The sequence below is a fragment of the Lycium barbarum genome, chromosome 9, assembly GCF_019175385.1.
Source record: "Lycium barbarum isolate Lr01 chromosome 9, ASM1917538v2, whole genome shotgun sequence".
Taxonomy (NCBI): Eukaryota; Viridiplantae; Streptophyta; class Magnoliopsida; order Solanales; family Solanaceae; genus Lycium; species Lycium barbarum.
This window is the reverse complement of record NC_083345.1, coordinates 118,887,904-118,910,813: the sequence shown is the minus strand read 5'-3', so window position 1 is coordinate 118,910,813 and position 22,910 is coordinate 118,887,904. Positions and strand designations below refer to the sequence as shown.

At 36.6% G+C, this 22,910-nt stretch overlaps 1 protein-coding gene and 1 pseudogene across 1 annotated transcript; both read left to right on the top strand.

Moving 5' to 3' along the window:
- Positions 1 to 5,504: 5,504 nt before the first annotated feature.
- On the top strand, positions 5,505 to 14,649 carry LOC132609631 (protein root UVB sensitive 1, chloroplastic). Its single transcript, XM_060323694.1, has 7 exons — positions 5,505 to 6,290; positions 8,881 to 9,156; positions 9,471 to 9,527; positions 9,709 to 9,907; positions 11,101 to 11,213; positions 11,836 to 12,012; positions 13,611 to 14,649. Exons 1-7 carry the CDS (start codon positions 5,589 to 5,591, stop codon positions 13,899 to 13,901), a joined length of 1,815 nt encoding a protein of 604 aa, XP_060179677.1. The 5' UTR covers positions 5,505 to 5,588; the 3' UTR covers positions 13,902 to 14,649.
- A 1,019-nt stretch (positions 14,650 to 15,668) lies between these two features.
- Positions 15,669 to 18,999, top strand: LOC132609629 (probable carotenoid cleavage dioxygenase 4, chloroplastic; annotated as a pseudogene).
- Positions 19,000 to 22,910: the final 3,911 nt, after the last annotated feature.

The following is a 22,910-nucleotide window of genomic DNA, read 5'->3' as shown; positions in this document are numbered from 1 at the left end:
CTTTTCCTAAGTCCCCTTTCAGCAAAAAGGGATCCTGGGCTCCACTGGTCACTACCTCCAGTTCATGCCCAGGCTCACCTTCTTCTCTCTTAAAACTCTTCCCATTATCCTATAGCCTCATCCTAATTTTCCAGTGACAGCACTAAAGGTCATAGGCAGGTTCAAAACAACCTAACTCTATCACAACTTCCATAGTTGACTCATGACACTATGCCCAAACTTTTAAAGACTTTTGTTGCCAAGTTTCAAACATGATGAACCAGGAACAGACCCACCATAAACATGTAACAACAATAGCAAGCTAATGTTCATAAGCAACTTCAGACCAAGATTATAATCATGAAAGGATCTTTGCTCTTAACCACATTGCATTTTAAAAGAAATACATAATTTCTTTCCATCAGGATCAATTCACAGAGAAAAACATCAACAGACTCCAATTACCATTACTCTAGCCTTAGCCAAATTCTGAGACATTATCCTCAACCCTTTCTTAGCCTTATTCTTACTCCTTTAAAGAACTCAATTCACAACATCAAAAGGGAAATCAAAGCATCCAAAACAGCCACACAAAGACAAAATTAGCAGACTTATATCAAGGTTCCATTTATCCCTCCTCCTTCTATCTCTTACCTTCATAATTATCATAACTTAGGTGATCAATCCCCAAACACAAGTTTTTTCTACACACAATACATTCATGGACATTTCTATACACGGTGGACCAAAATAAACTTACACATACACATCTATTTCTTGTCAAGATACTAATCCTTAAGCTCTTTTCTTTTAATGCCACTTTCAGAATGAATACATCTCATTACTAGGTTAAAGAAAACATGACCATTATCCCCTTTAACAAACCTACTTAACTAAATGATTGACCATTTGAACCAAACAAAGACCACCTCAAGACTACCCTGAATTCAGTTCCTACTGGTTCTATTCAGAAGTGGGTTCAACAAGTTCCAATGCTTACCACAAGCAAACAAAACAGACAAATGCAAGCCAAGTGAATACTTTTGATCAAGTTCTAATCCCTTCCCCCCATAACCATTATTTAAAGTCTCTATCTCAACATGTTACTAAATGTGATATAAAATACCAAGTTTTAAAGCATCAGGCCAACCTTTAAAGCTAAATATATTACTAAATGGAACAAACAAGAATCAAGACAGTATCTTACTTAATCCACCTGCGGCCATTAGACACCCTTAAGGCCAACACATTATCAAGTAGAACAAATAGAATACTATAGAGCACACAACAAACCCTCAATCTTCAAACCAAACACATGATTAAGTAGGACAAAACAGGATCAGACTAGGTCCAATACATATCAAACCTTCAACTTTCCAAACAAACACATGATTAAGTAGGACAAACATGATCAGACTAGGTCCCTACATAACAAGTCTTCAACCTTTAAACAATCTCCAAAAACAAACACATTATCAAATAGATTACTCAGCACCAGATCAAACACATCACTTTAATAGGCCTTTAACCCCCTTTTTTTTAATTAACCTTCAAACCAAACACACTTCTAAATGGGCACAGCTAAGAATTTAAGTCAAATAAATCACTCAAGGGTCCTATAACCTTAAGCCAACCCCTAAACCAAGCACTTTCACATGGAACACATAGAACTAAGCTAAGAATAATACATAATAGACCCCTTTAATCCCATTTAAAACACAAGACTCATTATACACACATTGAACAAACACATAGCTTAAATTACATTCTAAACCATACATAATACACTTAATCAAATGAAATTACACTAATATAGATAGAAATCTAAATGGAAAGCAATAAACTCAAAAGCACCTTTTGTGAGTGCAACCGGGGCAAGCGATGGACTTGGATGCTTTCTATGCTTCCAATGCCAGACTCAGCCACCAATATCGCAACCAAATAAAATATAGCAAACTTTTAGAACTAAGGAAAAACTTAAATCTTTCGGCTAAAGCTTAAAAATACTACTGATGGAACTTTGAACTTGAAAAAATCGTAATTTCAAGCCTTTCTTAGTTCCAGCCCCTTTTTCTTTTTGAACAAATGAGAACCCCAGAACTCATCTTAGAACTCAAAAAACCGATGTGGGACTTGTAGATTTACACAAGTCTTCACCTAAAACTTCAACACACGGCCCAGATTTAAAGTAAAAATGAAATCAATGGCTCAAATCACTTCAACGCTAATGTAAACGACGAAAAATATAAAGAAAAGGGCGAATTTGTACCTTTAGGGGTTGTTTGGCTAATTTTCGTGGAAGAGGAGGCGTGAAGGAGGATGGGAGCAATATATGCTCCGTCCTTTCCTCCACGCCGAACCTTGTTCACGCATCAAGTGGCGATGGGACAACTGAGTACGAGGGAGGGGTAGGGCCAGGGTTTTAAAACCTAGCCTTGAGAGAAAGGGAATGACCCCTCAGGGGTCGTTTGATATGAGGCGGGGAGTATTATTTACTCCGCCTTGGGCCGGGTCTGGGCGATTAGGCCTGGGCTCGGTCCCCTTAAAAAAACGATGGGCCATTATATATATGTGTGTGTGTGTGTGCGCGCATATATATATATATATATATATATATATATATATATATATATATACACACACACACACACACACACACACACACACACACAATGTATATTGTATATACATGGTCTATACATAAATAATAAAAATAAAAACCAATTATTAGCCTATTAGGACTTAATTAATTTTAAAAAATGACTCGTTAAAAATCATTTTGTAGATAATGGTCCCAATAATTTACCAAATTAATTAACCAGATAATTTATTAATTAAACAACTACGCAAACACACAGAATCAAGGTTTGAGGGGTGAAAATGGTCAATTCATTTAATTACTTAAATTGCCTTGGACAATAAAGAGAATAAATCACCCATTAATCTAATTTTCTTTGATTTAGTCAATTAATTAAATAATCATTCAAAATGTTTTTTGCCCTTGATTAATTCCAAAAATATTCACTAAATGTCATAAAACCTCAATTAATTTCCACAAAATTTAAAATAACCTGAAAATTCTCTTTATCAATTTAAAGGGGTGAAATATTATCCCAAATAATTTTCATAAAAATCACCTAGACCTTTTAGGGTGCGCAACTGATTTTATCACCTAGACCTTTTAGGGTGCGCAACTGATTTTACTTATTCTCCAAGGACTCCGAGTATTTAAAAAAAATTATGGGAGGTCAAAAATTAGGTGTCAACAATTACCTCCTTAAAAAGCCAAAACCAAACTTATGTCCAGGGATGGAATACACGCGCTTGTTTTTACCATTTATTTTTATTTTCTTCAGGATTTTCCCTACTTCTTCTTTATTTCTCTACTCTTTCTATACCTTCTTCCAACATTAACACTCAACCTCTCAATTTAGACCTTTACTACGTAGAGGATCTCACATTAAAATCCAACAAAAACATCTCAAAACTTCCTTTTAGACTAAATTAGCAGAAACTTCATTGAGAAATTCAAATCAATAGAAAATCCAAATCATCTAAAAAATCAAATTCACATTTCCGGCAATCATCACGATGAATAAAGATTAGGGACTCCGAATTTTATTTGATTTTATCTTTTGGGTTTTGAGGGTAAAGAGAAGAGATGAAATCAAAGAAACAAATGGGTTGCCGGCGTTGAAGAGAGAGATGGCGGTACTCGACGGTATTTCGATTATCCAATGGTGATTAATCTGTTGAAAAGCCATAGATTGAGTTTCCTTGAAAGCAAACTTGGTGAAGAGCATCAATGCTTCATACGTTAATGGTGGTTTAGAAACCCAACAAAGGGGATGAAGAGAAACATAATGAAAAGGAAAATGAAAATAAGAAAAAGAAAATAGATATTTCTAAAACTGCTTATAAAATAAATTTTAAACATTTTCGTTTCTTCTCTCACTCTCTTTGAGAGAGTGAAATACAATCTCTTTGCCACCTCAACACCTAGGGAGCTAATAATTCCACTTTAAAGTAGTTTAGGGGGGTCATAGGACCCCCGCAAAGTTGAAATGTGTTATAGCAATTTCAGCCAAAGTTGAAGTGTGTTTTGAACCGTTTTCCCTTTATTGTAACAGGTAGTCTGTCTTATTTTTGTGATTACGAATTTCATATTTTTAGGAGACTTAGTTGTTGAAATCTTTGAGTGACCTGAAGTGTAATTTTTTAACACTGATATAGTGTACGTAATTTGTACTCATTGCTAATCTAGTAAACAATGATAACAACTAATTTACTAAACTACACTAATAATGTACTCCATCCATTTCAATTTATGTGGTTCCCTCCGTATATTTCGAGAGTATAACGAGTTATGCAATTGCAATTTTTATATTTTTAATTATTTAAAGTATTTTTAACTATTGTGACTTATAGTACTTCTTATGTAGTTTTGAAATGAGTTAATAGTCATAACACATCTCAACTATCATTTTTTCGCGCGTTTCACACCGTGTGTACAAGCTGTTCTGTTTTCCTACATAAATTATTCAACTAGATGTGTTTTGAATACATAATGGTGAATGGTGATCGTTTAGGAAAATGAAAATATTGATAGTTTAGATGAAACTCGTGAAAAAGTGATAGTTCAGGTAGGACTGCTTATTGGTCGGTTCGGTTTATCGGTTTTCGATTTGTAAATACGTCAAGCCAAAACCAAACTGATTAGATATTCGTTATCGGTTTTCGATTTAACTAATAAGAAAATGCTCCGCTTTTTTTTTTTTTTTTTTTTTTGCTTTCTCATGTTTTCATTTGTTCATATACAAACTGGTTTCATGCATAAAGTCTACACAAATTACAAGACAAAAATTATAAAATGCATTGTAGCAATCTTTTAAAAACAAAAATAGGGCAGTTCTTAGTTCATTTCTTCATAAACAAGACCAATTTCTTCATAAGGTAAACACCACCTGCAAGACAAACTATAAAATGCAAAAGAAAGCAGTAAGCTGCATTAGCACCAAGCCAGCAACTTCAAAGATCCAAAACTGAGAGAACTCGCAAGCCTTAGTTTCGTTTGAGAAGTGAGGGAGAGAGGAATTGCAAGCGTTGGTTCATATAAGAACTGAGAATTGAAATAATATTAATTCATTAGAATAAGTGTGCCTGCGGTAAGTAATTAATTTAGAAATAAGCAGGTTTGTATTTAAAAATTAAAATGTAAAGCAACTAATATATAATTAGGGATAAAAATGTAATTTTAATATAAGCTTATAGAGTTATCGGTTTAATCATTAACTAAATTCTTAAAACCGGAAAATCGAGCCGGTAACCTAATAAAAAAATTTACAAAACCGTTTACAAATAACTCGATATCAATAAACCAATAACATTTTTATTGGTTCGTTTTATCGATTAAATTGGTTTTTTCACGCCCCTAAATTGAAGTTGAGGAGTGTTTTTATGGTCAAAGTTATTAACTTTGACTCTCAAAAAGTCAAAAATGATGTCATCACGTAAAATTGAAGAAGAAGAAGAACAAAACCAAACCGCTCGAAAACGAATTCCAAGAGACCCAACAACCCCTCCCTCAGGAATTCTCACTACTACTAGTCATGAGCTCCCACGCTCTCTCTCTTCCCCACCGTTTCACTTCACCGCCGTTTCCCCTTCTTCTTCCTCCTCCAACCACCGCCACCGCTTTTACTCCTCTTAAACTCCATAGGCAGTCTCTTCTTCGACTTTCCGCCTGCCGAGATAACAACAGCGGTAACGGCGGAAATAACGGCCCAAGTAACGGCGGAAACGGCGACAACAATGACGGTGATTGGTGGAACAATTTCTTCAATTTTGATAAGCGAAAATCACTTCTCCTCTTCCTTCCTTTTACTCGTAATAATGAAGATAGTTTTGTTGATTCTATATTGTCCTGTAAACCTTTATTATTATTCCTTGTATCAGTTAGTGCATCAATTACATGTTCCTTACTATTAGCTTCATTTGTACAAGCACAAACTAATAATAATGGAGAGGAAATTGTGTATGAAATTAGAGGAGGAAAGAAGTTTGAACTCATACCTGATTATACAAAGGATGAATTTGTACAATCAAAGGCAATGTGGTACGATTTATTGTTGGACTCGAGATCGGGTAGTAGTTTCGTTTCGAATTTGTGGATGCAATGTAAGGAGTTGTCGATGAATTTGTTGCTTCCCGAGGGGTTTCCGGAGAGTGTTACGAGTGATTATTTGGAGTATGCACTTTGGAGAGGTGTTCAAGGTGTTGCTGCACAAATTAGTGGTGTTCTTGCTACTCAGGTATTACTAATTTTGTGTTGATTTTCTTGTGAAATGAGAAATTTGGAATCCATGTTGTAAGGGGTCGTTTGGTAGCTAGTTAGGAGGTAAGTTATTCCTGTATTAAATCTTGTGTAAGTAATCCTATGTTTGGTAGCTGGTTAGGAGCAGTGTTATGAAAAGCGAAAAGCGCAAAAAAGCTCTAAGGCAGTTGGGGCTTTAAGCGTAAATTAAACGCGGGCTTTAATGAAAGAGGGCGCAATGGTGCAAAAATACAATATATATATGTTTGGTCCAAGACTAATAATAATAAGCATGAATAAGAAATATATGGACAAAGAAATTGTAAAAGCATTACGATAAAGTGAAATATCAATTATCTAGTGTCACCTCTTCAAGAGAGGATCATTGGCAAAGAAGAGTATGTCTTAGAGACTTGATGATGACACTGAAGCGCACATAAAGCGAGGCGAAGTGCTCAACATGTTTTGAGCCTCGCTTTAGGGCTTAAGGGCGCCTTTGACAACACTGGTTAGGAGGTAAGTTATTCATGTATAAAATTAATATGGTGTTTGGTTTGCAATTTAGAAACCCGCATAACTAATATATGTATAAGTTACGAGGAAATCTACGTACTCCTTATTTTATGCGGGATAGAAGATGGATTAACTAATACATGAATAACTAGACCCTGCATAACTAATTCCTGGACAAGATAATACATAGATTTCCTCATAACTAATCCCTGCATTGACTGCATAACTCTAACTAGCTACCAAATGGCCCATTAAGCGTTTAAAATTTATTGGATTAAATCCTTAAATTAAGTTGTACTATATTACATTCAAGATATATTACTCCAATTAAATACTGTGGGTTAATTCCTTGAATAAATATGTACTATTCTGTGTTGAGCTAAACGGTCCAAAGATACTCTTAACATAATGTGATATTATCCGCTTTGCGCTAATCCTGCACGGTTTTCCCCAAAAGGCCTCACATCATTAAGAGTATCCAACACCTTATAAGTAGCTCTTTTTTCTTTTCAGCTACCAATGTGGTACTTTGTTCGCACACCCAACAATCTCCCCCTCGAACTAAGTTCCACGTGGCTCATTACCATAATTCACGGGTCAGAGATTCAACATGTCTGTGTGTCACTCACATCGTTAGAGTGTTTACAGTCACTGAACCCAAAGGCTGTGTATGCGTCTTCAAAGCTATGGGTAAAGGTCGTAAACCGGCCCATAGACGGGCAAAGGCACTAAGCCGGGCCCCACGCTGCACTCCGCCATCTTCATACTCGTCCCGCCAAACCATTGGCTCTGATACCAGCGGTTGGGCTAAAACGGTCCAAAGATACTCTTAACATGATGTGATATTGTCTGCTTTGGGTCAAGCCCGCACGATTTTTCCCAAAAGGCCTCACATCATTAAGAGTATCCAACACCTTATAAGTAGCTCTTTTTTCTTTTCAGCTACCAATGTGGTACTTTGTTCGCACACCCAACATTATGCCGCCAATGGTCTAGCTGAAGCATTCAATAAGACTCTGAGGGTGTTTGGATTGGCTTATTTTAAGTGCTTATTGACTTTTAAGCACTTTTCTAGTTTTTGTGGTGTTTGGCAATGATAAAAAGTGCTTAAAAGCACTTACTTTTAGGCATAAAAAGTACAAAAATAAGCCAAAAGCCAAAAGTTGGGTATTACCAACTTATGGCTTTTAGCTTATAAGTTACTTTTTAAAAGCCAATCGAAACACCCTCTCTGTGTAATTTGCTGAAGAAAGTTGTTTCCAGGTCCAAACGCGATAAGCATGAATGAATAGAAGAAGCTCTATGGGCGTATAGGGTAAATCACCGCAAACAACCCCATGCTCACTTGTTTATGGAGATGAAGCAGTTACACCACTTGAACGCCAGATACCTTCTTTGCTACTTGCTATTCGAGCAGCGCTCATTGAAGAAGGGAACGAGTCTCGCGGAGTTAGAGGCTCTTGTCGAGAAGAGATTAGAAGCGCAACAAAGTCTTGATATGCATATAGTTTTCTTCTTCTTTTGTGGTTATCTAAATCAACAAAATCTGAGTTAACGCATAATCTATTTTAAGACTGAAATAGGTTCAGCTAGCCTAATAATATTATACTAACATTATAATTGCTATGAAAATTGAATCCAAGTGGATGAACAAGATATGATTTCTCTAACTCATGGCTAACTGTTTTGGGATGAGGTGAAGTTGAGTATAGCCTAGTGGTTGGGTAAAGTGGAAGTCCAATGGATTCTTTTTTTTTTTTTTTTTTTTTTCCAAAGACGTTTTTCGAGCTAGCTTATGTGCACCTTGATTAATCTACTGAGTAGGCCATTGCATACTACATGCAAAGATTAGGCTCACATGAGTCTTGTAGCTGAGATTCGAATATGAGATCTCCAAGTTGTTGCTCCTATTTCCTCTGCCACTCAGTCATCCTCTTCCGGATGAAAGTTTAATAGATTATATATATGCTTTTGTTTGTTTTTTTCTGTTTCACCTTTGTGGTCTTGAATCATCTTTAGAAGAAAATCATAGGAGTGAAAAATGCTGATTTATTTTCGTACTTTGTTATGTGTAGGCCTTGCTTTATGCTGTTGGATTAGGGAAAGGGGCTATTCCTACTGCTGCTGCTGTTAATTGGGTGCTTAAGGATGGAATTGGATATCTTAGCAAGATTCTTTTGTCGAATTATGGCAGGCATTTTGATGTCAATCCTAAGAGCTGGAGGCTGTTTGCAGACCTTTTGGAGAATGCTGCTTATGGGCTGGAGATTTTGACCCCTGCCTTCCCGCATCTGTTTGTTCCTATTGGAGCTGTTGCTGGCGCAGGGAGATCAGCTGCTTCCTTAATCCAGGTAATGTTTTTGAAGCCAAGTGTGAATCTGATCATGATTAAATAAGGGCAAGGTTCTGATCTGCATGTTTTTACTGCAAATGCACTATATTGCTGGTATCATGTCTCAAAGATGTGCTGCAACTTGCCCTTAGGTGTTTCATTAAATTTATGTAACTTTTATCTTTACGATAGAGAAGAATTAGATGTTATGCCGCCACACACAGTCTCCTCTCCCTCATCACCGATGGAAAACAAGAAAGAAAAAGAAAAAGAAAAAAGGAGATTAAGGTTCATACAGTAAACAATGATAAGCAAAAATCTTTTGTCTTACAGGCTGCTACAAGGAGCTGCTTCTATGCGGGTTTTGCTGCTCAGAGGAACTTCGCTGAGGTAATTTTTTCACTTCTATATACTGACTTTGGTTGTCAAAATATGTTGGGGACATGAAACTTCCAATGTTCCTGCCTGTCTGTTGATTACCTACAAGAACCACTCGTATATTTGTGCATATGCCTTGTGAGGAGTTACTGGAAGAAAAATATTTCTATTCTGAATCAATTACTAATAACAGGTGATTGCAAAGGGTGAAGCTCAAGGAATGGTGAGCAAAGCTATTGGAATAATGCTTGGCATTGCACTGGCTAACTGCACCCGCTCTTCTACGTCTCTTGCTCTTGCTTCTTTTGGAGTGGTAACTTGGATCCACATGTTCTGTAATCTGAAGTCATATCAGTCCATTCAACTAAGGACTTTAAATCCTTATCGTGCAAGTACTTACTAATCTTCTTTTGCGTTCTTATTTCTTATATAAAGCAATTAATTTGAAAAGCACATGAAATGTTTCTTTGTATTCTATATTTTGTGTGTTAATCTGATTTCGGTGGATTTTTTTTACATGAGAGTGGTCTATTCTTCTTGTTTCTATTGATAGGATGAGTGTTCACCAGATGACCTATAAGACGATCACTTTTACTGTTGGAAAGTACATCTCAGCTTTAGTTGTAAGTTTCTGTCCTGAATGATGTTTTGTTGGAAGAGCAGGAAAAGGAGAAGGCGTAGAGCTTAGAACATGGTTCCCCTTGCGATGACGTGGGTTGTTTGGAGAGAGAGAGAAACAAAAGAGCTTTTGATGGGGTTGAGTCGAGGTTTACTCAATTGAGGAGTAGCCTCCGGTCACTTATTTTCTTTTGGTGCACCATAAAGTCCCTTGTTGTATAGAGAAATGGTTGGATTTTGTAGAGAGTCATCTTCTTTTTTAGATTCTTTACCTTTTGGTTTACCCTTTGTATACGGGCCTTTTTTGTGGCCATGCTTATAAATGAAATACATTTACCTGATCCAAAAAAAAAAAAAGGTGATTAGTTGTGGAACATGTGCATATGCATTTATAACTTTTATGACATGTACCTTGCAGCATATATCACATTATCATTACAATTTGGATAAGGATTATATATATTGACTTTATTATTAACTGCTGGAAAAGTGTCCATTGTAAGCATGTGTACTTAGATGCTAATAGCTATAGTACATCAAAGAAACCTATCCAGTTTTCGGAACCTGAAATGCTCGACCTCGAAAAGAAGATAAATCTAGTAACCAGAGGAAAAATAAGATAAAACTGAGTTACTTGTGTTGTTCAGATGCTTTTGCACTTTAATAGACTTGCTCCGGGGGGGGGGAGTGCAGCTGGAGGTTAAAACGGCTGAAGAACAACATATTTATAACTATATGTCAACAGTTAATGAAATTTTCAAGAATTCTGTGACTTTAACTTAAGAATGAATAGATTTGCAGTTTGCTTTCCCCCCACCCCCCACCCCCCCCCCCCCCCCCCCCAAAAAAAAAAAAAAAGAAAGAAAGAATGAAATTTACAGGTCGTTGATGTTTTAGCAAGGTATACTGATCCAGTCAAATTTTTGTTGCTTTAATTTATCTTACTTAGCGTCTATTTTTTTGATAGGTCTAGTCTTCAGTGAATATCTGCTCAGTGGTCTAGTTCCTTCTGTTAAAGAGGTCAATGATGAGGAGCCCCTTTTTCCCGCTGCTATTTTAAATCTAAAGGCAGCATATGAAGTGAGTTTGCTTTCACTTTTACTAGTTTCATAAGATATTTTCCCTCATATCTATGCAAATTTCAGAAGCTGTAATTAGTTCTTCTGTGTGTGTGTCAACGTCTACATTTATGCAGTAAAATGTATTCTTCTCCGTGGGGACGGGGTGGGGGGGGGGGGGGGGGGGGCGCAGGGGAGGTAGGCATACTCTTTATATCATTCTATAAGTTGATAGGAGGAATAGAAAAGATGGATATATCCTCAGAAAGACAACGTTAGCAAGTTATAATGATAAATGAGATGTTTTCATGTGCAGCTACTAACATCAAATAACAGTAGGAAAACAATAAACTAGTAGAAGAAACTAAGGAAAAATATGTCTATTCCAACACAAAAGGATAAAAATAATAATAATAATGGTAACGAACAACACGCAAGATAGGCATAATCTTGAGTGATTATGAGTACCAAGGATGACCTAGTGACTAGGGATGGCCCTAAATAGACTATAACCCTTGTTCCTTGTTGGGAATGCGAGAAATTTCTCTGTTGATGCCAGCTTCCGGTTAAAAAGATATAATTTGGCTTTGACTTGCCAACTGTGAAAATAAGACTATATTCTCTGATTATTGTAATCTTTTCAGACACAAACGGAAGTACTTACTGACCATGCTAAGCAAGCAGCTTCTGGGATTGTGCGACGGTTGCAGCTGGGTTCTAAACTTTTTGATGTTGCTACAAGTCGAGAAGATGTCCTTTCTCTGTTTGAACTGTACAAGAATGAAGGTTACATTTTGACTGAGCATGAAGGAAGATTTTGTGTAAGTAAATCTTCATTTTGCTTGTTTGTTATTACCCTCACTCTTAGTTTGATGCACTCCGTTCAAGCGCTCCCCCTTCCCCTCTTTGTTTCTTTTAGAAACTACTCATTATTTTCATTGTTGAGACATCACTTGTTTAGACTAACCTTTAAATTCCAGCTAAAGATTTTATTTGGACTACCATCTGCAATAGGTGTTAACTTCATAAAAGATGGTGAATAAATAAAAGATAGCTTACCGAGGACATGACCCTAGATAGGAGGGTGTGGATATCGAGGATTATAGTAGAAGGCTAGTAGTAGGATTAGTATTATTTTCCTTTCCAGTAGGATCAGTATTATTTTCTTCATCTTTATTTTAGTATTCTTGTATTTCTTATTCTTAGTTTTCTATTACTACTTGTTGTCGCTTCTGCTTTATTTTTCTTACTATCCTGACGATGTTGCTGCTTATGTTTTTGTATTGACGTATTTCTGCTTTACTTGAGTCGAGGGTCTATTGGAAATAGCCTCTCTAACTACCAAGGTAGGGGTAAGGTCTGCGTACACTCTACCCTCCCCAGACCCCACTTGTGGGATTACATTGGGTATGTTGTTGTTAATAAATAAAAGATGGTGAATAAAGAGTTGGTGCTCAAATTTCTGATTGTTCTGCTTAAGGAACCTTTCTTTTTATCTGGAACAGTTGATCATATATTGGCCTTTCCAGAGGGTGATTGTATTTACTATAACTAAAGAAAGATTAAACCTCCCCCACCTGCCTCCCACTGGGACATTCACTATGAATGTGGGGTATTCAAACAAAGCTAAACTTAGTCATAACATGTTTTAGGCTTTGAGTGGAAAGAATAATATTGCCCTTCCCATGTTTCTTTAAGAGACTATATTTCATGTTCTGGAACTCCATTCAGATGCAACCCAGCTACTTTGACCTACACTTTTTTAGTATATATTACGAAGTGCAAAGTAAATACGAGGATTCTACAGAATCCATTTTGTGACTTGCTAATCGCAATCACCACTGGTGAGTTATGATGGTTACCGTTTGAGTTAAAAGCAATTCAAAATTTTATGCTAGTATTAGCAAGCAAAGTTGGGAATTGCCATGATAAGAGATCAAGAATTAACATGCTCTTCCTTCTTAGTACAACAATTGTTCTGTAATTGCATCAGTGTAGCTCCCAAAATACCTTACGGCTTAAGCTGATCACCAAGAAGTATGGTGGATCTCATAAAAACGGTGATTGAGATCTAAGGTTGGCCTCCTTAAGTGTGAATTATTGGAGTTAGTGTTTGCAGAATGAAATGTCATTTAGAGATATTGAACTGTGTGAACAAGGGAGAAACTCCATGAAGAGAATATTAGTGATTCATTATTTCATTCACTTAGCAGGCAAAGATAATTACTCCAGTGTGACAAATATCAGTGAGATGAGCATGGTTAGATCGTTAGCAGGCTTGTTTCTCCATGGAATTTTCCTTATTCATTTCTTGGCTTTGTCTCTCGCTTCTGTTTTCCTTTTCTTTGTTGAGATAGGGGGTGGGGTTGACCTCATGCTTAGCTGACAATTTTCCCTTTATTTGCACTTGTTGGAGCAGATTGTACTGAAAGAAAGTTCATCACCACAAGATATGTTGAAGTCATTGTTTCATGTCAATTACCTGTACTGGTTGGAGAATAATGCAGGAATCAAGTCAAGCAGTGTAGCTAATGACTGCAGGCCTGGGGGAAGGCTACAGATGTCTTTGGAGTATGTTGAGAGAGAGTTTAATCATGTCAAAAGTGACGGTGAGGTAGCAGGTTGGGTAACTGATAGTCTCATCGCGAGACCTTTGCCAAATCGAATTCGGTTGGATTACGCAACTGTATCTTCTGTTGCAGAAGGTTGACCTTATATTACAAGGCACGGTTTATTTGAGCAAGCTGTTGTTTCCCAGCTCCAGTCAGCTGCCAAACCATGGTGATGGGTTCACTTTGGATGCATCTACAGGCGGAAGAGCTTGAAAACGACTGATGAAACCCATTTCGGTGACTGTACAATGAGCTTGAAACGGTGTCATACTGGAATGTGAATCAAGAATTGGACGATGCAGTATGCAGGTTGAATGGGGTGGGTTCATGCGAGTATCTGAATTCTTGAATTCATTGCTATTCTATCAATAGCTATGAAGTTCCATCGATCTTGATCAGATAACATTGCAACATGTGGGGCTTCTCCTCCATTCTTTCATGATTACAGGGGCGGAGCTAGAGTGTAGGGAGCAGGTTCGGCAGAACCCAGTAGTTTGGGTTCAAACTTGTCATACAAATATTCATTTAATATGTACAAATTATTAATTTAGAACTCAGTAGCTCAGAAGGGATATAATTTCCTATCCATACGCTTTAAATTCTGGCTCCGCCTCCACTTTCGTAGTTTAGTTATCTTCTTACTCATATTTCCCTCTAAGTTTGCACAGAGAGGCTATAGTAAACACTGCTTTATCCAAAAAAACAGGAAAAAAATGTTTACAACTAAAGTGTGATCTCCATCAAGTTGGAGTCGGTTGAGATTTGGTAGGATGTCCTGTTTCACTTTGCATTAAGAAACACTATGGGGGATGGATGAAGCAGACCAAAAGCATGTTAATCACCCTACCTCTACATGGCGTTGGGGTCACTCTATAATGATTTGTAATATCAAGTACTAGATTTTTTTTTCCTTTCTTGTCTGTGGAGGTGTGTAGGTTGAGAAATACGAGATCATTTCTGTCATTCAAATTGTAATTGATCACAAGAGGCCATTTTCTCTTGAGGGACGTGTGAAAAGATAAGGAAACAAGCCTTGATGAGAATAGACAATTCTATACGTCAGTCATTTTCAAGCGTTCATCATATAGATAAGTTAATAACATAAAATATCAACATCCTTTAATTATACACATTAGTTTTAATTGGAACAAACTTGAGGTTATATGGTTTATTGAAGCTAATGCATATAATTAAAAGAGGTAAGATATTTTAAGTGGTTAACTTATTTATGTAATGAGCACTTGAAAACAGGCGCAAAAGGTTTTTAAAATTTTTGAGCTGAAAGTGTCTTACAGGAGCAACTTTATCATCTCTTCAGGTGCTCAACCGGAACATGTCATAGTTCGAGTGTGTAAATGAAATTTATGAACAAATTCAAGGGCGTATTGATATATTCCGCCTATAATATTGTTATATGCCAATATTCCAACCTTCTTGTTTTTTTGGATGATATACATACTAGCTGTAATTTTTTCCTTATTAAGGTACATATATCAAACTATTGGAAACCCTTTTCCAAAGGCAGTAGGTTTGGTAAAATTGGACATATCCATATCAGAAATTGATCAACGTGATTGCATAGTCGCCACTAGATTATTTGGCCAGTAGTGAGTCTTCTTTGTGGCAAAGGAGCCTAACAATTTAGCAGATTGATGGCTATGTTGTGTGTTATATGCTTAATGAAAGCACAAGATCATGACAACAACATTAATCTGTCACCTAAATAGTCAGATACAATTTATCAAATAATTGTTCATCCCCAGGTTTGGTGTCTGGACGAATAGTCTCTTTCCTTTCATCTTAACCTCCTCCTATAAATTAATCCCCCCATGGCCTAGTATCATGCAACTTAATTTCCTTTATCAAGCAAGTCAGAAAAAACGTAATAGACTGCTACTCTTAAGTTCGCTCTTTTTTCTTGCCTTATCTTTCTCTCTACTGCGAACTAATATTCTTTGATCTTCTTAAGAGAATACAAGCTATGAATGCTTTCACTTTTTCCTTCACTTCCACATTATTACCACACCCCAAAACTCTTCTCTCCTAATCGGACATCTCCTTTTTCATCAGTAAACCCTAAAACATCTTCATATACATCTCCAAAAGCCACAGCAAAAAGTCCATCATCTAAACAACATGATAAACCCCCAAGAAAACCCTTATTAGAACCTTCATTTCTCGAAGTTAGCTTGAATGCATGTGAGGATTTCATCGACACTTTCATTAATCCTCTTCATCATCCTTCCGTTGATCCAAAATGTGTTCTCGCTGACAACTTTGCTCCTGTGGACGAACTTCCTCCGACAGAATGCGAGGTGGTAAAAGGAAAACTTCCACCGTGTCTCGACGGCGCTTACATTAGAAATGGGCCAAATCCACAATATCTTCCTCGTGGACCTTTTCATCTCTTTGATGGTGATGGAATGCTTCACTCTACTAGAATTTCTCAAGGAAAAGCAATATTTTGTAGCCGTTATGTTCAAACTTACAAGTACTTGGTAGATAAAGAAGCTAGGTTTTCGGTCGTTCCTAATCCCTTCTCCGACTTTAATGGCCTTATGGCCTCTGTGAGTCGTGGAGCAGTGTCTATAGCTCGGACAATTCTTGGACAGTTCGATCCACGCAATGGTATTGGCCGTGCTAACACTAGTTTGGCTCTATTTGGAGGCAATTTATTTGCTCTTTATGAAGCTGATCTTCCTTATGCTATAAAACTAGCCCCAGATGGTGATATCATAACTATTGGTCGTCATGATTTTGATGGAAATCTTTCTACAACTATGACAGCACATCCCAAAATTGATCCAAACACCAATGAGGCTTTTGCTCTTCGTTACGGTCCAATACCTCCATTTTTAACTTATTTTAGAATTGACCCTAACGGGACCAAAAGTCGTGGCGTACCAATTTTCTCCATGACACGTCCATCTTTTGTTCATGACTTTGCCATTACAAAAAATTATGCCATATTTCCCGACATACATATAGAAGTGGGCCCTTTTGCACTCATCACCTGTGGCTCACCGCTGGGTTCCGACTCGAGAAAAGTGCCTCGCCTGGGGGTGATTCCTCGTTACGCAACGGATGAGTCAGAAATGAAGTGGTTCGAAGTACCAGGGTTTAATATGATACATGCAATTAATGCATGGGAAGAAGATGACGGTGATACAATAGTAGTGATTGGTACGAATATAATATCAGTAGAGCACTTCTTTGAAAGATGGGATTTGATTCATACATCAATTGAAAAAGTAAAGATAGACTTGAAGACGGGGACAGTAAGCAGACATCCAGTGTCGACGAGGAATCTTGAATTGGCAGTAATCAATACGGCTTATATTGGCAAGAAGAACAAGTACGTATAGATAGTAATTTAATGATTTATGTTTTACCGTGACCTGTCCTTTTTTTTTTTTTTAATATTTTGTAACTCTCTTATTCTAACATCCTACATGGCTTGTTTATTAAGATCACAAGATTCAAAATTCTCCCTTACTTTTTTAAAGTTTGTGTCTAGTCAAACTAAAATATTTAAATTAAAACGGAGTGGCTACTAATTCTTTAATCAAATTTATACATTGTCACCGCACAAAAATTAACCTACCTCTCTAAGTTAGGGGTCTTTCTCTTTTGTAAGGAGTGATTACAACCCCTTAAATTTGTCTATATTTCATTAGACTCTCGAACTACGGTATATTTCAATTGAGCATCTGAACATACGATAAATTAAAGTGCTCCTATTAGACGCGCTCAAAATTTAGAAAAGCTTTGCATGCTCCCATCAAGTAGCTAGATAAGTTAACCAAATAAAATTTGTCACATCCTTTATTTATACACACCAGCCTCAACTGTAACAGGCATGAAATTTTACGGCTTATTGAGGCTAATGTATATAATTAAAAGAGGTGATGAAATATTTTAAGTGGTTAGTTTATTTATGTAATGGGAGCTTGAGAACCCGCGCAGAAGCTTTTTCAAAAATTTGAGTAGCTAGTGTCTAATAGGAACAACTTTATCATGTGTTCAAGTGTTCAGTAGACATAGGGCATAGTTCGAGTATCTAAATAAAATTTACTGATAAAGTTAATGGATTGTGGATTTATTCCGATTGCAAAGTTATATACCACTATTCCAACCTTGTTTTTTCGGATGATTTATATATAACAACTGTAATGTTGCCTTATTAAGGTACATATATGCAGCAATAGGAGAACCTTGGCCAAAGGCAAAAGGTGTGGTAAAATTGGACATATCCATATCAGAAACTGATCGTCGTGATTGCATAGTGGCCACAAGAATTTTTGGACCAAACTGTTTCTGTAGTGAGCCCTTCTTTGTGGCAAAGGATCCCAACAATGTATTTGCAGGTAAAATTTTGTTATACAATCAATCATTACATTTATTTATCCTACTCGGGTTAATGCCACGTAAGGTCACTGAATTTTAGTCACCATAACAACAAAGTTACTGCAATATTATTTTTTCGTCACACTAAATTAAAGTAACTTGATTTTATCCGATATAATAGTAATGTCACAACTATTTTTGTCACGTTAAAGTAACTGAGGCAGCAGCGTAGCCACACTTGTCTAAGGGGAGTCAATTGACACTTCTTTGTTTAAAACTTATACTGCGTAAATAGATCAAAAAATTATTTAATGTACATAATAAACTATACATTGAATTATCTTTGCCTTTTTTGTGCGTTTATTTTTTTTATATTTTTAATCAGCTGATGAAGATGATGGCTATGTGGTGTGTTATATGCACGATGAAATACAAGAGAATCAAGTTTCTTGGTGATGGATGCAAAGTCTCATAATCTTGAAATTGTGGCTGTTGTAAAATTGTCTCGTCGTGTGCCTTATGGTTTTCATGGGATATTCACGAATGAAGGTGATCTTAACATGCTATAGGAAAGTGTCGGGTAAATTCGAATACTTATATTCAAGGGGCTCGGGGTTGTTTAGGATAAGTTTGAACTTTAAAAACTGAAGTCAAACTTTGGTTTGTGTAGCTTGATTCTTGAAAAATGTGGCACTTGAAGCTAAGATATAGTTTGTATATATGTATCTAAAAATCAACTATGTTTCAATTTCTAGTAAGTTGAGTTTTGCTATATGAATAAACATTATTAATATTACTTCATTTAAGATTGTTTGTCTTGTATACATGTATCTAGTAGGCAAAAATAAAGATAATGAAGTCTGGTTTTTAACGATATCACTCTCTTCTTTTCTAAAATTAACTTAATGTTGCGTGATAGCATAGAAACTACTTTAGCGTTAAAAAAAATCTAATGTACATATCCACTGCAATAAATTAATATACGGAAAAGGGTCAAATATACCCCTGTACTATTGGATATGGGAATAAATATACTCCTCGTTATACTTTGGGCCAAATATACCTCTGCCGTTATATTATTGGTTCAAACATACCGCTCCTCAATTAAAGTTGTCCAAAATGAAAGTGGCATTGACATTTGATGAGGTGGACACCACGTAGTATGCCACCTCAGCACTCCTAACCCATTTTACCCCTTCCCTCTATTTGTTCTTTCACCACTAAAATTTCCTTCTCCTCCGACCTCCAATTAGCTGAAATAATCTAAATAATGAATGTTGGCTTTCAGTCAAAATAACTACAAATGGCAAAATTTTCAGACTAATGTTTCTCCTTCCTTCCCCCGTTTGTCTTCCTCCATCGATTTTTTATTTGTTACTTCATGACAGAGCTTCTTATCACCATTACAGATGAGTTTTGGAAAAATTCAGTACCCTCTTCCAATCTCAAGTAGCATAAAGAAAGCTGAAAATTGATCAAAACAATAATTAGTCAACTAAGATAATATTAACACAAATTTTATTTCAGATCGGCAGTCCATCTTATGGCTGTTAATTACAGTTAAAGAAAAATGAAGATAAGCATTAATTAGTTGGATTATAATCAGTAATAGAGTTGGTAAGAAGGTCGGCCTTGTTAGTGGGAATTTTTAAAGGAAAAAGATAGAGTTATGACCTAAAGTCGCCGTGATACGAATATAAAACTCTCATAGCTTTGCCTTCTGCCATGTCGCGGTAATGGTAGCAATGATGGTGGAGGGGAAGAAAATTTTAGTGGCGGAAGAACAAATAGTAGGAAGGGGTAAAATGGGTTAGGGTGTTGAGGTGGTCTGCCATATGACGTCAACCTTATCAAATGTCAGTGCCTCGTAGGATTTGATAAGATATATGCGTCCACCAAACAGGATAAAGAACTAGGTTCTCTATTTGTTACCTTAAGTAAAAGCAGAAAGTAAATAACACAAGCTATTTACGTGGAAAACCCCTTGCTCAAGAGATTAAAAACCATGACCTACCCCAGTAGGATTTTTAACTTCACTAAACAGAGCAACTTCAGATTACAACCTATTGCAATATAGGAATCAAACTCTTAATCCCTACCCCTTACAATACCTCTGTTGTAAGCCCTTTACAATAACTCTATTCCTCGTGTGGTATGCTGTCTTGACTGAAAAAACTCCCGATCTGTCTCTCAACCACCGTAATCTATCATGCTCTGGTGAGACTCCATTGAAGAGATTAAGAGTGTTAAGAAGGCAATGAATCTGTCCATCTCCCAATCATTCAAAGGTCTTCTGAAACTGAGATCCCATCCTTGTTGTTCCATACCTCATTAATATTAACCCTTTGCTGCTGATTCAGGATGTAAACATCTGGATATAGGTGCCTGAGGGAACCATTACCTAACCAGTTGTCTTCCCAAAAGGAAATTTACTGCCCATTCCCAACCTTGAATCTGATGTTACTGCTGAAAATCGTCCAGAGATTTCTGTGACTTTAACTTAAGAATGAATAGGTTTGCAATTTGCTTCCCAATGAATAGATTTGCAATTTGCTTCCCCCCACCCCAACAAAAAAAAAAAAAAAAAAAAAGCAGAAAGAATGAAATTTACAGGTCGTTGATGTTTTAGCAAGGTATACTGATCCGGTCGAATTTTTTGTTGCTTTAAATTTATCTTACTAAGTTTTAAGAGCTGGTAGCTGAAACTTTTCGCTTTATCTGTCCTTGTTTAATCTTATGTTAGCGCCTATTTTTTTGATAGGTCTAGTCTTCAGTGAATATCTGCTCAGTGGTCTAGTTCCTTCTGTTAAAGAGGTCAATGATGAAGAGACCCTTTTTCCAGCTGCTATTTTAAATCTAAAGGCAGCGTATGAAGTGAGTTTGCTTTCACTTTTACTAGTTTCATAAGACATTTTCTCTCATATCTATGCAAATTTCAGAACCTGTAATTAGTTCTTTTGTGTGCCTGTTAACGTCTACATTTATGCAGTAAAATGTGTTCTTTTTCGGGAAGGGGAGGTAGGTATACTCTTTGTATCATTCTATAAGTTGATAGGAGTAATAGAAAAGATGGATATATCCTCAGAAAGACAATGTTTGGCCAGCTAAACTGTTTTTTTGATGAAATGGCCAGCTAAACTGTTTTATCAAGTTATAATGATATATAATTGTGATGTTTTCATGTGCAACTACTAACATCAAATAAGAGTAGGGAAACAGTAAACTAGTAGAAGAAATTATGGAAAAGTATGTGTATTCCAACACAAAAGGACAAAAAAATAAATAAAATAATAATGAACAACTCGCAAGATAGGCATAATCTTGAGTGATAATGAGTACCAAGGATGACCTAGTGACTAGGGATGGCCCTAACTATAACCCTCGTTGTTACACCTCGCATTTTGTACGTTGAGTTTCGCGGAGTACTAGTTGTCCTAGTCTTGGGAAGTAGGACAAATTTTTTTGAGGTCATGAGGATAGATATGTCCATCTTGGGTATATAAGAGAGTAAAACCACGTTTAATAAGCTTCGGGAAGGTTTGAGACTTGTCGGATTATCGGAGTTAAGTTTTAGCGAAAGTTTGACAAAGTGTCACATTATGGCGCAATATGTGGGCCGCAAAGCACGCTTTGAGAAGACGCAGTTGTGCAGCAAAGTGTGACAGTGAATTTTGGTGATGTTGCGAGGCCTGCGACACAACATGCGGCTCTCAAAGAGCGCTTTGCGATGCGCAACTTCGCAGCAAGTTGTGTCGGTCCAGAATTTTCTAGACTACTATAAATAGAACCAATTCGACCCTAAATCATTATTTCACCATTTTTGAGCCTAAAACTTCCAAAACTCTCTCTACAAGTCCTCATATGATCTAAGACCAAAATCAAGGGCAAACCAAGTGATTCTAACATGAAGAATTCCATGATCATCACTAGATTGTTCTTCCTCTTGTGGTGTTGAATTTGGAGACTTCTTGGAGGTGAAGGAATTTCGAACTTAGAGTGATTCTTGTGATTGAAGGTAAGATTATCACTCCATCTTCATGTTCATAGTATTATTTGGCATTTATATAACTTATGGGAAGGAGAAATTGTGAAAGTAAGGTTTAAGTTGTGCTAGAACTTTTTCTTAGCTATGCTTGAGTTATGAATTGTTTAGACTTGGTGTGGTTGTGATGTTGTTGGGCTGGCTTGTGCAAATAAAGTTGTAATATGAAGTTGTTGGAACGTTAAGTGAGTTGTGAAGATGAAAAGGGAACTAGTGAAGGATTGATGGTACCGAAATATGTATAGGATTGAGGAAGACAAGCTACATGAATCTAATGCACATAAGGTGTTCGACAAAATGTCTAAATGAGTCCTCTTATAAGTTATGAACCCGTCGCTGATACGGATACTTTATTTACTGTAGATAATCATTCATGGAGTGTACGAGGACTTGTGGGATCCGTATACTAAGGAGATAAGGTATGTTAAGGCTATTCTTTATTTCATTTTGGCATGATCCTATGATGTGAACGAACAAACGAGTAAGCGAGCTTCCATATTACTTTACTCCTAGAAGCATTAGGAGTACTTCAGTCTTTGATGTTCCTGTACCCCGCTTATGATTGTTCCTTCTGTTCATGGGTCCAGTTCTATGTATACAGTTATTCATGCATTACATTCATTCATATATATGCATATTAACCCGTGACCAGATGGCGTTATATACGTGTATATTATATGTATATATGGGGTATGAGTGGAAAAGGGATAGGCGTTAT

Bases quoted from the DNA above. Each gene is read 5' to 3' on its own strand.
- LOC132609631 (XM_060323694.1), top strand. From the start codon at position 5,589: ATGAGCTCCCACGCTCTCTCTCTTCCCCACCGTTTCACTTCACCGCCG. The intron at 9,528-9,708 runs GTAATTTTTTCA...TACTAATAACAG, and splicing joins CTCAGAGGAACTTCGCTGAG to GTGATTGCAAAGGGTGAAGC. The intron at 12,013-13,610 runs GTAAGTAAATCT...TTGTTGGAGCAG, and splicing joins AGCATGAAGGAAGATTTTGT to ATTGTACTGAAAGAAAGTTC.